The sequence below is a fragment of the Bos mutus genome, chromosome 2, assembly GCF_027580195.1.
Source record: "Bos mutus isolate GX-2022 chromosome 2, NWIPB_WYAK_1.1, whole genome shotgun sequence".
Classification (NCBI taxonomy): Eukaryota; Metazoa; Chordata; class Mammalia; order Artiodactyla; family Bovidae; genus Bos; species Bos mutus.
In genome coordinates, this window is record NC_091618.1 from 44,255,742 (window position 1) to 44,274,649 (window position 18,908).

Sequence of the window (18,908 nt, forward strand, 5' to 3'; positions counted from 1 at the left end):
TAATCATTTAGTTCTAAAGAGTATTGAATACCACTAAGTTATGCAAATGACAAAGTGCTAAAATAGAAATGCTACAAAGATCTCAAAAAGAAGACCAAAATCTTTTGTTAGTATTTTGAAAAACGTATTTTGAAATTATAAATTGTTTTTCACCAGTAATATTTTAAATGGCCCCTAAATACAGGAATGGGTATGAAAACTATGATATAGATATAAAACATTATCGAGCCATTGAAAATGTTTATGAAGAGCTTATAACACCAAGGAAAGATGTTTGTTGTAATGGTAAGCTAAAACAGCAGAGTTCAAAATTCCATACATATGATAATTCCAGTTAAATGTTAAATAAAAATTATTTAGAAGAAAAAAAATTGGACAAAATATACCAAAATATTAACAGGAAGAGTTTGAGTAGTGGGGAAAGGGTTTGTTTTTCTACTTTTTCTTTTCTATATATTCATGACATTTATAATGGAAAAAGTATTATATTTATTTTTTCTAAGTTCCATATGAAGATAATTTTATAAGGTCACTTATATTAATCTTTACATTACTGAGGTAATAGAAAAAGCATTTAAAGAACTCATCAAGCTACCACATTTAAAGTGTAAAATTCAGTAAAAACTGGAAGAAACCGGGCAAAATTTCACACTCAAGGCTGATTTGATTATTTTAACTTGACAACTGAGTTTTAATGAAACCATTAAGGTCTTCTTCTCTATCAAAATCACAGAGAAGATAATCATGAGACAAAAAAGATGGAAACAAAACAACCTAATACTGAGTTTGTATCTTGCAAATCATACATGTGAGTAAACTCACACAATAAAGGCTGCCAGCACTACAGACTGCATGTGTGTACCATGTATTCCTCAGGACAAAATAGGAAAACAGTGTGGTCTCACTTGTGAAATGTGATTGATTGAAGACTCCATCCTTCGTAGTTGGGATGCCTGGATATCCAGCATCTGCAGGACATTGTTGGCCAAGGTATTGATCAGATAGGCAACACTTGCTAAGGACTGGGTGGTGTAGGCTTTGGTTTCTTCTAGGGCTCGCTGCTTATCCGCTGACTAGAAAAACAAACAAACAATCATTACTTCAAAGATAACCCATTCTATCAATCCAATCTTCAAAAATACTCACCCAAACCATTATGTGGCTGAATCTACATGCACTAATTTAAAATGCTTTGAAAACCAATTATCAGTATTCATGTAAACCCAACAACTAAATAATTGACTTGAGTTCACTCATGTTTTCATGTTGAATAGATGTAAATAAAATCCTGAAGCCATTGTTTACAAAATGAGGTCTGATGGATATTTTGAAAAATGGCAGCAAGCACACAGCCTCATGGTTGCTGCTTGGAAAGGCTGCACCGATTTGAATGCGTAAATTCCGGTGCACATTTTTCTACGCTCCTGAGTTCTTCCTTTCCTTTCACTCTAACATATACAATGTGACTATAAAGCAATGGTCTGATTAAAGTAATAATAACAAAAAAATAAGAATGATAATGATAAAGTATATAAAATAGTAATAATTGTGATCATGATAAAATAGAAATAGTAATAGGATCCTTTCTTCCCAAGCATCTTAAGTGTTATAACCCTATGGAAGACAAATAGCGACTTATAAATCTTACTTGATAAACAGAAACTACACAATAAAAAAGTGGTGAACCGATTATTTCCAAGAACACAAAACAAAGCAACAGTAAGGTTACATATTCTATGCTGCAACTGCCAAATAGCATTTTCCTGCCCTAGTTCTACACAAAGACTCTATGGTTCAGTAGAAAGGACATAGCCTCTGAATCAAAATCCTTTACCTTCATTTCAGTTCTAATACTATAGTATGTCATATTCTAAGTAGTTGTGAATATCAATTAAGATAATGACTATAAAACCACTTTCCAAAACTCTACATCACTTTATCTAACAACTGTCATTCCATCTTTGAGTAGTCATCAACTGTTCAAAATCCACTACATTCCACTCTGCCTTCTGCCACAGTACAGGACTCAGAATCAGTAAACCAGACACAATTTCTCCCAGAGGGAGCAAAATTCTTCTGAAGAAGCAGTAGTTAAAATAAATCAAAAAATAATGCTTTAACTTGAAAGGAGTTAAGAATCACTGTATTGATTTTTTTCCTAATCTTTAGTAATCTCTGTTTTATTAACACTTAAATTAACGAGAGTTGAAACCAAATCTGGTTAAAGATAAATACTTGTTTAAAAACATCATATAGATTTCCAGATTGTTGTTGATGTTCAGTCACTAAGTTGTGTCTAACTCTTGGTGATCTCAGGGACTGCAGCATGCCAGCCTTCCCTCCCTTTCACTATCTTCTGTAGTTTGCTCAAATTCTTGTCCATTGAGTCAGTGATGCTATCCTAAATATCGCATCCTCTGTTGTCCCCTTCTTTTGCCTTCAATCTTTCCCAGGGTCTTTTCCAATGAGTCAGCTCTTCACATCAGGTGGCCAAAGTATTGGAACTTTAGCACTAGTCCTTCCAATGAATATTCAGGGTTGATTTCCTTTAGGATTGATGGGTTTGATCTCCTTGTAGTCCGAGGAACTCTCAAAAGTCTTCTCCAGCACCACAACTCAAAAGCATCAAAAAATGTCTAGATTATGGTTGCGTATATAAGGAGTTTGTAAGTCACTGGTCCATCCTAACAAGTAAAAATCTGAACAGAATTAAAAATCAACAACCTTTGACTTCAAAGTAGAAAATAGCTAAGCCAGTAACACTTTTCAAATATTACTCTAAATTAGAGTATGTATTACAGAGAATAACCAGAAATTTTGAATTTTTTTAAATTTATTTGTTAGTAGACTCAAATTTTCCACAGTTTATTGTGATCCACACAGTCAAAGGCTTTGGCATAGTCAATAAAGCAGAAATAGATGTTTTTCTGGAATTCTCTTGCTTTTTCCATGATCCAGCGGATGTTGGCAATTTGATCTCTGGTTCCTCTGCCTTTTCTAAAACCAGCTTGAACATCAGGAAGTTCATGGTCTGCATATTGCTGAAGCCTGGCTTGGAGAATTTTGAACATTACTTAACTAACGTGTGAGATGAGTGGAACTGGGTGGTAGTTTGAGCATTCTTTGGCATTGCCTTTCTTTGGGATTGGAATGAAAACTGACCTTTTCCAGTCCTGTGGCCACTGCTGAGTTTTCCAGATTTGCTGGCATATTGAGTGCAGCATTTGGACAGCATCATCTTTCAGTATTTAGAATAGCTCAACTGGAATTCTATCACCTCCACTAGCTTTGTTTATAGTGATGCTTTCTAAGGCCCACCTGACTTCACATTCCAGGATGTCTGGCTCTAGGTCAGTGATCACACCATCGTGATTATCTGGGTCTTTTTCTTTTTTGTACAGTTCTTCTGTGTATTCTTGCCATCTCTTCTTAATATCTTCTGCTTCTGTTAGGTCCATACCATTTCTATCCTTTATCGAGCCCATCTTTGCATGAAATGTTCCTTTGGTATCTCTGATTTTCTTGAAGAGATCTCTAGTCCTTCCCATTCTGTTGTTTTCCTCTATTTCTTTGCATTGATCGCTGAAGAAGGCTTTCTTATCTCTTCTTGCTATTCTTTGGAACTCTGCATTCAGATGTTTATATCTTTCCTTTTCTCCATTGCTTTTCGCTTCTCTTCTTTTCACAGCTATTTGTAAGGCCTCCCCAGACAGCCATTTTGTGCGTTTTGCATTTCTTTTCCATGGGGATGGTCTTGATCCCTGTCTCCCGTACAATGTCACGAACCTCATTCCATAGCTCATCAGGCACTCTATCAGATCTAGTCCCATAAATCTATTTCTCACTTTCACTGTATAATCATAAGGGATTTGATTTAGGTCATACCTGAATGGTCTAGTGGTTTTCCCTACTTTCTTCAATTTAAGTCTGTGGAAAATTCTGAAAGAGATGGGAATACCAGACCACCTGATCTGCCTCTTGAGAAATTTGTATGCAGGTTAGGAAGCAACAGTTAGAACTGGACATGGAACAACAGACTGGTTCCAAATAGGAAAAGGAGTACGTCAAGGCTGTATATTGTCACCCTGCTTATTTAACTTATATGCAGAGTACATCATGAGAAAAGCTGGACTGGAAGAAACACAAGCTGGAATCAAGATTGCTGGGAGAAATATCAATAACCTCAGATATGCAGATGACACCACCCTTATGGCAGAAAGTGAAGAGGAACTAAAAAGCCTCTTGATGAAGGTGAAAGTGGAGAGTGAAAAAGTTGGCTTAAAGCTCAACATTCAGAAAACAAAGATCGTGGCATCTGGTCCCATCACTTCATGGGAAATAGATGGGGAAACAGTGGAAACAGTGTCAGACTTTATTTTTCTGGGCTCCAAAATCACTGCAGATGGTGACTGCAGCCATGAAATTAAAAGACGCTTACTCCCTGGAAGGAAAGTTATGACCAACCCAGATAGCATATTCAAAAGCAGAGACATTACTTTGCCAACAAAGGTTCGTCTAGTCAAGGCTATGGTTTTTCCTGTGGTCATGTATGGATGTGAGTGTTGGACTGTGAAGAAGGCTGAGCACCGAAGAATTGATGCTTTTGAACTGTGGTGTTGGAGAAGACTCTTGCGAGTCCCTTGGACTGCAAGGAGATCCAACCAGTCTATTCTGAAGGAGATCAGCCCTGGGATTTCTTTGGAAGGAACGATGCTAAAGCTGAAACTCCAGTACTTTGGCCACCTCATGCGAAGAGCTGACTCATTGGAAAAGACCCTGATGCTGGTGAAGGACTGGGGGCAAGAGAAGAAGGGGACAAGAGAGGATGAGATGGCTGCATGGCATCACTGACTCGATGGACATGAGTTTGAGTGAACTCCGGGAGTTGGTGACGGACAGGGAGGCCTGGTGTGCTGCGATTCATGGGGTCGCTAAGAGTCGGACATGACTGAGCAACTGATCTGATCTGATCTGAGACTTCAAATAATCAAGGGGAGGGATGGATATTTGGACAGATACTTTCCAGGCAACCATTTTTATATAGATAGCTTTTGAGATTCTTTTGAAAGCAAATAGTATTAACGTAATTCAACCCTCAAATCACTTCATGCTATGCCTTTATTCCTAGTATGTATGCAAAAAAATTTGTGGCTAACTGTTGAATCAAAGATATGAGAGGCCTTTCCATCTTAGATGGGTTTCACGTATGTCTACTTTTCTATGGAAGATTTCTTTTCCATGGAAGATTCCTTGTTGCTTTTAATATTTTTTTCTTCATCTTTAATTTTTGTCACGTTGATTAATGTGTGTCTCAGCACGTTCCTCCTTGAGTTTATCCTATTTGGGATTCTCTGCGCTTCCTGGACTTGAGTGCTTTCTTTCTCATGTTAGGGAAGTTTTCAGCTATAATATCTTCAAATATTTTCTCAGGATCTTTTTCTTCTCCTTCTGGAACCCCTATAATGCAGATGTTGTTGCATTATAACATATATAAATCCCAGAGGTCTCTGAGATTGTCCTCATTTAATTCTTTTTTCTTTATTCTGTTCTGTGGCAGTGATTTCCATCACTTTTGTCTTCCAGCTCACTTATTCAATTATTCTGCCTCAGTTATTCTGCTACTGATTCCTTCTAATGAATTTTTCCCACTTCCCCAGTATCTCAGTGGTAAAGAATTTTCCTGCAATCCAGGAGACGCGGGTTCAATCCCTCGGTAGAGAAGATCCCCTGGAGAAGGAAATGGTAACCCGCTCCAGTATTCTTGCCTGGGAAATTCCATAGAAGAGGAGCCTGGCAGGCTACATACAGTCTATGGAGGGGGAGGGGTCGCAAAGAGTTGGACATGACCTAGGAAGTAAACAACAACAAATTTTATAAGAGGTGATATTCTAAGTTTAAGAATTTTGTGCTTGCTTCAGCAGCACATATATTGAGATTTTTTTCCTATAAAGTGTTCAATAAAAACTGGAATAAATTCAAATACATCTATTTCAATAAAAGTGATATAAAAGTTGCTACTTTAACCTAGAAGCCCTATAAATGACATCTTATTTTACATAAAAGCATTATAACCGAGGTTATTTTGTAATTATTAAAAAACAATTTCTCAGAAGTAAACATCTGGGACAGTATTCTTATCTTTTGCTACAAGCAAATTTAATTTTCAGAGTTATAGTTTGTGCTGATCTGATCTGAGACTTCAAATAATCAAGGGGAGGGATGGATATTTGGACAGATACTTTCCAGGCAACCATTTTTATATAGATAGCTTTTGAGATTCTTTTGAAAGCAAATAGTATTAACGTAATTCAACCCTCAAATCACTTCATGCTATGCCTTTATTCCTAGTATGTATGCAAAAAAATTTGTGGCTAACTGTTGAATCAAAGATATGAGAGGCCTTTCCATCTTAGATGGGTTTCACGTATGTCTACTTTTCTATGGAAGATTTCTTTTCCATGGAAGATTCCTTGTTGCTTTTAATATTTTTTTCTTCATCTTTAATTTTTGTCACGTTGATTAATGTGTGTCTCAGCACGTTCCTCCTTGAGTTTATCCTATTTGGGATTCTCTGCGCTTCCTGGACTTGAGTGCTTTCTTTCTCATGTTAGGGAAGTTTTCAGCTATAATATCTTCAAATGTTTTCTCAGGATCTTTTTCTTCTCCTTCTGGAACCCCTATAATGCAGATGTTGTTGCATTATAACATATATAAATCCCAGAGGTCTCTGAGATTGTCCTCATTTAATTCTTTTTTCTTTATTCTGTTCTGTGGCAGTGATTTCCATCACTTTTGTCTTCCAGCTCACTTATTCAATTATTCTGCCTCAGTTATTCTGCTACTGATTCCTTCTAATGAATTTTTCCCACTTCCCCAGTATCTCAGTGGTAAAGAATTTTCCTGCAATCCAGGAGACGCGGGTTCAATCCCTCGGTAGAGAAGATCCCCTGGAGAAGGAAATGGTAACCCGCTCCAGTATTCTTGCCTGGGAAATTCCATAGAAGAGGAGCCTGGCAGGCTACATACAGTCTATGGAGGGGGAGGGGTCGCAAAGAGTTGGACATGACCTAGGAAGTAAACAACAACAAATTTTATAAGAGGTGATATTCTAAGTTTAAGAATTTTGTGCTTGCTTCAGCAGCACATATATTGAGATTTTTTTCCTATAAAGTGTTCAATAAAAACTGGAATAAATTCAAATACATCTATTTCAATAAAAGTGATATAAAAGTTGCTACTTTAACCTAGAAGCCCTATAAATGACATCTTATTTTACATAAAAGCATTATAACCGAGGTTATTTTGTAATTATTAAAAAAACAATTTCTCAGAAGTAAACATCTGGGACAGTATTCTTATCTTTTGCTACAAGCAAATTTAATTTTCAGAGTTATAGTTTGTGCATTAAAGGCACTATGTAGCACCTCAACCCATTTATCTGATATTCCTACTTAGATGGGATTTAGTTCCCGAAAAAAAGAAGAAATTTAGATAAAGGAAAAAAAATCATAGGTTATAGAGGAATATTATAATGTATGCTATGTTTAGTATAAATAGTGCTATGAGAAAAGATTCTTACATAGAATAAAGTGACCTATTGCCAAGATTCAATCTAGGCAATGCTTAATCCTTCCTACTGGGTTATTTTTTCTCTTTGCCTCATGATGCTGATTTCTTATCTCTGGAAAAAGCAAGAGAGTTCCAGAAAAACATCTATTTCTGCTTTATTGACTATGCCAAAGCTTTTGACTATGTGGATCACAATAAACTGTGGAAAATTCTGAAAGAGATAGGAATACCAGACCACCTGACCTGCCTCTTGAGAAATCTGTATGCAGGTCAGGAAACCACAGTTAGAACTGGACATGGAACAACAGACTGGTTCCAAATAGGAAAAGGAGTACGTCAAGGCTGTATATTGTCACTCTGCTTATTTAACTTATATGCAGAGTACATCATGAGAAAAGCTGGACTGGAAAAAACACAAGCTGGAATCAAGATTGCTGGGAGAAATATCAATATCCTCAGATATGCAGATGACACCACCCTTATGGCAGAAAGTGAAGAGAACTCAAAAGCTTCTTGATGAAAGTGAAAGTGGAGAGTGAAAAAGTTGGCTCAAAGCTCAACATTCAGAAAACGAAGATCATGGCATCTGGTCCCATCACTTCATGGGAAATAGATGGGGAAACAGTGGAAACAGTGTCAGACTTTATTTTGGGGGGCTCCAAAATCACTGCAGATGGTGACTGCAGCCATGAAATTAAAAGACGCTTACTCCTTGGAAGAAAAGTTATGACCAACCTAGATAGCATATTCAAAAGCAGAGACGTTACTTTGCCAACAAAGGTTTGTCTAGTCAAGGCTATGGTTTTTCCTGTGATCACGTATGGATGTGAGAGTTGGACTGTGAAGAAGGCTGAGCGCCCAAGAATTGATGGTTTTGAACTGTGGTGTTGGCGAAGACTCTTGAGAGTCCCTTGGACTGCAAGGAGATCCAACCAGTCCATTCTGAAGGAGATCAGCCCTGGGATTTCTTTGGAAGGAATGATGCTAAAGCTGAAACTCCAGTACTTTGGCCACCTCATGCGAAGAGCTGACTCATTGGAAAAGACTCTGATGCTGGGAGGGATTGGGGGCAGGAGGAGAAGGGGACGACAGAGGATGAGATGGCTGGATGGCATCACTGACTCGATGGATGCGAGTCTGAGTGATCTCCAGGAGTTGGTGATGGACAGGGAGGCCTGGCGTGCTGCGATCCATGGGGTCGCAAAGAGTCGGACAAGACTGAGCGACGGAACTGAACTGTTACAGAGATAAGAAAGTCTTTATTTCCAAAGACTGTCTTCAGGCTGCTCTTCTTGCTATACCTGCAACCCTTAGAAAGAAGTTTCATTCCTTCCTTAGCTATCACTTCCAAGCACAGAATTTTTAAATTATTTACATCTTACCTTCCACCTCTCCCAAACTTGTATTTCTATTTACATGGCACCTCACCTCATATAATGCACCATAATAGTATATCTATAACTCATCACCTTCCCCCAAACTACTACTTCCTACTTCCCTTAACAACATCGTTACTCCATCACCTCAGCTATTTTCCACGTCTCTGTATCCTACACCTTAACAGTTGTCATGATACTTATTTTCTATCTGTGCCCTACTTTCTTTCCTTTCTTTCAATTGTTCCTGCCTACACTCTACTTTAAGCCTTCATTATCTCTTGCCAAGACTGCTATACCTGTTTCCAGGTATCTTAAACATGGTCCTGCAGATTTATCTTTCTAAATCAGTTCTGAAGCCCCCAGAGCTTCATCTTAACTACTTAAATAAAAGCTCCTTTACTTTTCATTTACAGTCTTCCTCATTATGGCCTAGAATTTATCTTCCATTCAACCCTACTAGAACCTTAAATTACAGTTTAATAAGACTTACGGTTCTCAAAACAGACTTTGGTTTCTGACCTTTGTGCCTCTGCCTATTCTCTTCACCTGTAACCCATCAACTTCACCAACAACTCATTCCCTACCTTATCTTCCCAGACTGTGATACTCATCGTTTCTCACTGATAACAAATGTGGGAATTATCAGATTTACAGCACATACTTTATACTATGTGTGTGTTTCATTGACCCAAACTCCCACACTCCCCCATGTGGGAAGACCTTGAAGGTAGTATTATGCCTTATACATCTTCACATCATATTACACACAGGAGTTACATATTATCTGTTGAAGTGTATCCACCAAAATGTTCCAAAGAATCAAAGTTACTTTTATCACCCAAGTGATTTCTTTGATCTCCAGAAGCTCTGGCACCATCCATGGTACTCATGACTTACTAGTAAATTCAAACTTGTTTTTCAATTTGATGTTCTGGGATGGGCACTGAGAAATATGAAGACTAAGAACCTTACACCCTCTAGAGCAGCTCAAGACTGTGTTATTATTATACTAGATTACTACTATTATTTATTTTTCTTCTTCACTTCCACAAAAAGGACAACATATTTGGTATATTTAAACATATAGATAATGGGCAGGAAAAGAATGGTAATACTTAAGGTAAATGAGTATGGACATGCAGGCAAGGATTCTCCTCTACAGATCCACTGTCTTTCCTTCTCTTCTCCAGCAGGAAACCTCTCACTCACTCTAGTCCAGTCTACTATGCTGCCTGAAAAATATGTAATTATTTTGGTTCTGGGTATAAATTATTACATTAGGTAAAGTACAGGTACTTAGTTCTCATTTAATTGGTTATCTTACCTAAAGTATTAAACAATTTCTTCTAGATCTGCCATGATTAATTCATCAGTTAATTTCAATAAATTCTTGTAGACTGAATGTTACAGGACAGACATCATACTATATACTAGAATATGAAAATGAGACTTATTTTCTGCACTCCAGAAAGTTTCAGTCCAATACAAAGAAAGGCATATAAACAGAAAATGTTAATGCAGAATGGTCAGGAATATCAGTGGTATCCAAGTAGGAACACTTAGATGACCATCCAAGTAGAGTCTCAAAGAACAGAGTCAATTCTGCCAAGCAGGAGTGAGAGAAATTATTCCAGGTAGAGCAAACAGCCTAAATAAAGGCACAGAGGCATGAAAAAGATTCTTGAATCCAGAACACATGTAAGTTTGGTATTATTAACATATGATTAGTTCACTACTGTCCCTACTTTAAGACTGAGACATGTGCTGAAATTTAAGGTTAGTATAGTAATGAACTTTTATCTCTCACAAAATTACTAAGAAATTACAATATCACACATATAATTAACCCCCAGTAAAGTTATGGCAGAGTCACAGCACCTGACTCAATAATGGTCTGAGGAGAGGGGAATACTCTTAGATTACCTATTAACTGAGCTTTCAGTTCTGCACTCCAAGAAATCATGTAACTAAACCAAATTGGAAAGAAATGCTCCACTACTCAATCTAACTGAAACTAAAGAGGCAGCTTCTAAAATATAGGCCGATCATTACATATAAGTGGAAAATGTTTGCCAAAAACCACACAGAATACGACAAATGTACTCTTACGTCTTAAGAATTGTTCAAATATTAATTTCTATGACACCTAAGGAAGAATGGGCATTTTCCTTAAACGCATTTTGCCTCTTCCACCTTTCCTTTCTCATTAGACCATTTATCTCTGCATTTGCCTCCAGACTCTTAGAGAATGCAGTCTATAAAAAAGCATGGCATTCAAATTAGAATGAGTTATACAAGTCACAGTGAAAAAGAGCAAAGCATAATTAGATAAACATGCACAATTCACCAAGGAAAGAACACAAGACGAACACAAACATGGAAAAACATTCAGCCACACAAGTGATAGGGGAAAAAAATGACACAATAAAGCACCATTTTTACCAAGGAATTAACAAGAACATATCTGCATTGCCTTAAATTTGCTTTGTGGTTATTCTGCTTTGGTGATGAAGAAAGAAAAGCACGTGCCAAGAATGCCAAATACTCTTACAAAAGGAAAAGAAAAAAATATTGCACTTTGCCAGGAGACTGAAGAAATCAAGAGAAGGGACTATTTCAAGAGGAAGACATAGCCACACTACTGAGAAGACAGGAAAGACGAGGTCAGAAAAGCATCCAATAAATAGCTGTGGCAATATGGAATTGCTTGATGAATTTTTAAAAAGCATTTTTAGCTGAGTAGTAGCATAGAAATCAGATCAGAATTAATTTTAAGAATTGAAGAAAGCACATATAGATAACTCTTTGTATGTTGGCCATATAACAAATTAAAGAAATGGAACCAGAGCTTGAAGAGAATACAGTGGTAAAGAAAGGTTTTAGCTGGGAGATACCCAGTTTACATACAGAAATAAATTATCTAATGAGAAAGGAAAGGTGGAAGAGGCAAAAAGTGTTCAAGAAAAAAAAACCAAAATATTTCAGAAGGGGAGAGCTCAACTGGAGTGACTAGAGGAGATCAGTTCTTTTGGAAACTGTCCTTTTTGGAAAAAAGGAAAAGGAGAAAGTTGCTGCAGCTGCGAAAAGGTTCATAAATTTTAAGGTGGAAAGATGAAGATTTAGCCTAGTTTTAATGTCTGAAGTATGAGGCATGGCAATATATAAAACTGAAGAGGACAAAGAGACAGAAGAAGATGTGACATGGTTATCTCAGAAAGTGAAAAACACGGAGGATTAATTGAGATCCTATATGCCAAGACTTTAGCACAGAACTTGGCATAACAGAAGAGCTCAATAAATGATGGCCCTTTTATCTTATCTGATCTCTAGATGGAGGAAACATTTTACATATACAGCCATGGTCAGAAAGGACAACTATGATCTTTCAAACTGCAATATCATAAAATTTTAAAAATAATATAATAAAGCTTCAAAATATAAACAAGCAAATAAAAACCCAGCACCCAACAAGGTAAAAAACATGTAAATTTAAAAACATAAATTTAAGACAGAAAATTTAAAACCAATTCTGTAAATGATAGTTATACTGAAAAGACAAGCCACAAAGTAAGTCAAAATATTTACAAAACGTATTTGATACAGAACTGGTAACCAAAATACACAAGGAACTCTTAAAACTCAACTATAAGCAAAGTTTTGTAATGGGCAAAAGAACTGAAGAGATACCTCACCAAAGAAGATAGTATGTAAATAACCATATGAAAAGTTTAACATTGTATGTCATGAGCGAATTGCAAATTAAAAACAAGACATCACTACACACCTGCTGTGTTCAGTCGCTCAGTCGTGTCCGACTTGACGCGACCCCGTGGACTATAGCCCATCAGGGTCTTTAGTGTATGGAATTTTCCAGGCAAGAATACTGGAATGGGTTGCCATTTCTTTCTCCAGGGGACCTTCCCAATCCAAGGATCAAACCTGCATCTCTTGCAGTGGGACAAAAACTCTCACTCATCGCTAGTGGGAATGCAGAACATCCACTTTGGAAGACAGTTTGGAAGTTTCTTGCAAAATTAAATATACTCTTACCATACGATGCAGTAACCGGCTCATTAGTATTTACTCACACGAGCTGAAAATTTTGTATAAATTTTATACAAGGATGGAGGCTTCTCTGGTGGCTCAGACAGTAAAGAATCTGTCTGCAATGTAGGAGACCCAGGTTTGATCCCTGAGTTGGGAAGATCCTCTTACCATAGGATTCAGCATTTGGTATTTTCCCAAACAAGTTGGAAAATATGGCCACTCAAAATCTATACACAGATGCTTATAGTAGCTTTATTCATTGCCAACGCTTAGAAGCAACCAAGATGAATGGACAAATAAACTGATACAAATAACTGAACACTATCTAGCACTAAAATGCAAATGAGGTATCAAGCCATGAAAAGACAGAGGAATCATAAATGCATATTGCTCAATGAGAGAAACCAATCTAAAAATGCTACATACTGCATGAGTCTAACTGTATGGCATTCTAGAAAAGACGGTTAAAAAGAGACAGTTAAAAAGATCAGTGGTTGCCAGGAGTTTGTGGAAAGGGAAGAAGGGATAAACAGGTGTAACTCTGGAGACTCTTAGGGTAGTGAAACTATTCTGTATAGGACTGTAATGGTGGGTATGTGTCACTTTACATTTATCAAAACTCACAAAATGCACAACACCAAAAGTAAGCCCTAATAAAAACGACAGACTTTATTTAGCAATTACAATACTGGTTCAACTGTAATAACGTACCACACTAATCTAAGATGTTAATAAAAGGGGCAAGTGGGGGAGGAGTTTAGGGAAATATGAGAACTCTCTAAAACTGGTCTAAAACAAAAACCCTATAACCAAGATTCTTATATGACAGCTCTAACCAGCTACATTCTGCTCTACTTATTAAGCCCATGGGGGAAAAAAAGCAATATTTTTGGCCCTCCAAACTCTAGGAGTACTGCTGCTAAGTTGATTCAGTCGTGTCCAACTCTGTGCGACCCCATAGACAGCAGCCCACCAGGCTCCCCCATCCCTGGGATTCTCCAGGCAAGAACACTGGAGTAGATTGCCATTTCCTTCTCCAATGAACAAAAGTGAAAAAATAAAGTGAAGTCGCTCAGTCATGTCCGACGCTTAGCAACCCCCTGGACTACAGCCCACCAGGCTCCTCCATCCACGGGATTTTCGAGGCAAGAGTACTGGAGTGGGGTGCCACTGCCTTCTCCCTAGAAGTACTAGATTCTCCCAACACAGCCTCCTCGAGTTGCTCCACACTTCAGTGGGATTTAACCTTCAGACTTTCCTCAAGAAAAGTCAGACAACAATTTTCACGCCTACTCCCATATCATGTCCAGTTCAGACTAGAGTCATCATCTGCCCATTTCTCTCTGGTGCACAGCTCAAGCATTTCTACAGATTAGCAAGCCTCAAACTGGACATGAGCTCTCAATCCTCCTTTTCAGTAAACAACCTCTATTTCTATGACTGATTTTCATACCCTCTCCTGATTTACCTGAAGATGAGGGAGAAGCACTTCTACAAACCCTCTGATAAGAAATCTTCATTCATTTACATACACCTATGTATGTAATACACATTCATGTACAAACACATATGAAAATGAATGGATATATATCCATATGTATGTACATTTATGGATATACAGAGAATCAAGGGATAAAAAGCAGTCTCATCTCTCAGAAGGTCCTATGCAAGAAACCTAACAATTAAAAGACACTCCTTGGAAGGAAAGTTATGACCAACATAGATAGCATATTCAAAAGCAGAGACATTACTTTGCCAACAAAGGTCCGTCTAGTCAAGGCTATGGTTTTTCCAGTAGTCATGTATGGATGTGAGAGTTGGACTGTGAAGAAAGCTGAGCACCAAAGAATTGATGGTTTTGAACTGTGGTGTTGGAGAAGACTCTTGAGAGTCCCTTGGACTGCAAGGAGATCCAACCAGTCCATTCTGAAGGAGATCAGTCCTGGGTGTTCTTTGGAAGGACTGATGCTAAAGCTGAAACTCCAGTACTTTGGCCACCTCATGCGAAGAGTTGACTCACTGGAAAAGACTCTGATGCTGGGAGGGATTGGGGGCAGGAGGAGAAAGGGACGACAGAGGATGAGATGGCTGGATGGCATTACCGACTCGATGGGTGTGAGTTTGAGTGAACTCTGGGAGTTGGTGATGGACAGGGAGGCCTGGCGTGCTGCAATTCATGGGGTCACAAAGAGTCGGACACGACTGAGCGACTGAACTGAATTGAACATCCTTTTTTAAAATATGGAGGTAACTGTTAAATATTTTCCTCACCTTTGGAGCCTGAACTATAACATGAAGACAACAAAAAAAGTCTCATTTGATATCCTGTTACATAAATAATTAGAAACCATGTAAGTGTCCAACAACAGAGAAAGAGTTAAATAAACTTGCACAACTATATCATATTAAAAACTGCTTATGAACAATATTTATGTTGGAAAGAAGAATGGAAAACTAATTAAAATAAAATTCTAAATGATGTACCCACAACAACAGGAATTTGATTATAATGCAACTATCTCCAGACAGCTGCAACATGGTCTTGAATTGTATAAACTGTAAAAAATTAAAACTTTTAATTTATAAACCTTATAGTACTCATTGGTCAGGTTTTACTGTATCTCAGCTGTGTAAAGTGGTATTATATAGTTTCATTGTATATGTATATAAAATTATGTATTTATTAATATACATTAAAAGGAAATATGTAATTATGTATTATATATTAGTTATTAGAAGGAAATAAATGCTTTACTGGTAATGAAACTATAGATAATTTTATTCTTTTTACTTCTCCATTTTCTGTTATGTATTCGTCTTACAACTAGAAGTATTTTTTCAGTAATCATCTTCTATGCTTACATGCTGCTGCTAAGTCACTTCAGTCGTGTCCGACTCTGTGCGACCCCAGAGACGGCAGCCCACCAGGCTCCCCCGTCCCTGGGATTCTCCAGGCAAGAACACTGGAGTGGGTTGCCATTTCCTTCTCCAATGCATGAAAGTGAAAAGTGAAAGTGAATTCGCTCAGTCGTGTCCGACTCTTAGCGACCCCATGGACTGCAGCCTACCAGGTTCCTCCATCCACGGGATTTTCCAGGCAAGAGTACTGGAGTGGGGTGCCATTGCCTTCTCCAATGCTTACATGAAAACAAAACCAACACTGCCATATCCTGGATCATGCCACATTACCTTTATCTTCATATGTATCTTTTAGGACAAAGTTAAGTCGTTGCCACAATTTACGCAACTGAAGTAGTTGAGCTGCTGTCACCATAACTGAGGTCACAGGAACTACGTCATTCGGGGCCCAGCATACAAATAAACTAGAAACATATTACCATGCTGATCAACCGCAGGGCTCTTTTCTTTCCAAACTGATCTGATGAAGTAGAACACATTAGAAACATTTGCTCTAACCAACAAAAAGTTATTTGAATTACACCTTCTAAAAATTCCTGAAGGACCACAAAGGAAGTAATCATTTTTCACTGGCCTCCTCAGTCATATAGCAGAATCACTCAAATTCTGCATTCACGTGGGAATTCAGTTTGTGGCAGTTGACTCCCATTCTCCTTCTACCTTACCCATGCCACAGATATGAACACATGACCCAAGCATACCTAAAGTTCACCAATCCTTTGGACACTGACTGATCTAGGGGGCACTGATTCAAATTAAGCCAATAAGATTCTCTGGAACTTTTCTAACAGATTGGAAAACATTATTTAGCAAAGGTTGCTGTGGTGGCCACAGAGACACATGTTCTGACTTCCCTTCAAGAGACGATGCTTTAGGGAGCCCAGCTAACTGACAGTCTCCAGCTGCACCTTTAGAGATGGTGTTCATGCTGAGCCACACTTCACCTAAGAAATGTACTATTGCTGAATAATAAAGTATAGATCATACTTGAAAGTATTTACCCTGATTTTGATCCTTGCTGGTATTTTGTACACGATATCACAAGAGCCAAGAGAGACAATCCCTTTGTTGGATCAACATTTTCAACTCGGAAGTAACCTGATCTTGGAGGCATGCCTTTAAATACTGGTACAGGTTCTGGTTTCAAGAGAGCTTCCTTTTCCGCTTGCTGGGCTCATCATCTGGTGCTTCTTACCTAGGCCCTATCCTGACCCCAATTCTATGATCTCTAGGCAAATTCCCTTTTTACTCTGAATCAGATCATCCCTAGTACTGAAATTCTCCTTTATACCTCTCTGGCTGAACTGCTACTTTGGCCTGTTCATACCTCTCTATTATACCATCTCTGTCCTCTATCAGCTGTGGTGTTCTCATTTTTCTCACTTCATATTTACAGCTCTTCAACTGTCCTAACCTCAGTTCAGTCGCTCAGTCATGTCCGACTCTTTTCGACCCCATGAATTGCAGCACGCCAGGCCTCCCTGTCCATCACCAACTCCTGGAGTTCACTCAAACTCACACCCATCGAGTTTGTGATGCCATCCAGCCATCTCATCCTCTGTCGTCCCCTTCTCCTCTTGCCCCCTATCCCTCCCAGCATCAGAGTCTTTTCCAATGAGTCAACTCTTCGCATGAGGTGGCCAAAGTACTGGAGCTTCAGCTTCAGCATCATTCCTTCCAAAGAAATCTCAGGACTGATCTCCTTCAGAATGGACTGGTTGGATCTCCTTGCAGTCCAAGGGACTCTCAAGAGTCTTCTCCAACACCGCAGTTCAATATCATCAATTCTTCGGCGCTCAGCTTTCTTCACAGTCCAACTCTCACATCCATACATGACCACTGGAATTGTCATGTTGTCAGTTATCCATCACCAACTCCCGGAGCCTGCTCAAACTCATGGCCACCGAGTTGGTGATGCCATCCAACCATCTCATCCACTGTCGTCCCTTCCTCCTCCTGCCTTCAATCTTTCCCAGAATCAGGGTTCTTTCCAATGAGTCAGTTCTTCGAATCAGGTGGCCAAAGTATTGGAGCTTCAGCATCAGCCCTTCCAATGAATACTAAGGACTGATTTCCTTTAGGATGGATTGGCTGGATCTCCTTGCAGTCCAAGGGACTCTCTCAAGAGTCTTCTCCAACACCACAGTTCAAAAGCATCAGTTCTTCAGCGCTCAGCTTTCTTTATAGTCCAACTCTCAATTCCATACATAACTACTGGAAAAACAACAGCTTTGACTAGACAGGCCTTTGTCGGCAAAGCAATGTCTCTGCTTTTAAATACGCTGTCTAGATTGGTCATAGCTTTTCTTCCAAGGAGCAAGTGTCTTTTAATTTCATGGCTGCAGTCACCGTCTGCAGTGATTTTGGAGCCCCAAAAAATAGTCAGCCACTGTTTCCACTGTTTCCCCATCTATTTCCCATGAAGTGATGGGAACAGATGCCTTGATCTTAATTTTCTGAATGCTGAGTTTTAAGCCAACTTTTTCACTCTCCTCTTTCACTTTCATCAAGAGACTCTTTAGTTCTTCTTTGCCTTCTGCCAAAAGGGTGGTGTCATCTGCATATCTGAGGTTATTGATATTTCTCCCGGCTATCTTGATTCCAGCTTCTGCTTCATCCAGCCCAGAATTTCGCATGATGTACTCTGCATATAAGTTAAGCAAGAAGGGTGACAATATACAGCCTTGACGTACTCCTTTCCCGATTTGGAATCAGAATGTTGTTCATGTCCAGTTCTAACTGCTGCTTCTTGACCTGCATACAGATTTCACAGGAGGCAGGCCAGGTGGTCTGGTATTCCCACCTCTTCAAGAATTTTCCAGTTTGTTGTAATGCACACACTCAAAGGCTTTGGCGTAGTCAATAAAGCAGAAGTAGATGTTTTTCTGGAACTCTCCTGCTTTTTCAATGATCCAAAAGATGTTGACAATTTGATCTCTAGTTCCTCTGCCTTTTCTAAATCCACCTTGAACATCTGGAAATTCATGATTTACA

General features: G+C 38.5%; 1 protein-coding gene across 5 annotated transcripts in view; it reads right to left on the minus strand.

The window, feature by feature from the left end:
• ABI2 (abl interactor 2) overlaps window positions 1-18,908 on the minus strand; it is a 98,558-nt gene that overhangs the window by 46,835 nt on the left and 32,815 nt on the right. For all 5 annotated transcript variants that reach the window (XM_005904272.2, XM_070387891.1, XM_005904270.2 and 2 more), the window contains exon 2: window positions 906-1,073. In XM_005904272.2, coding sequence (XP_005904334.1) covers window positions 906-1,073 — 168 coding nt within the window. The remainder of the gene's footprint in view (window positions 1-905; window positions 1,074-18,908) is intronic.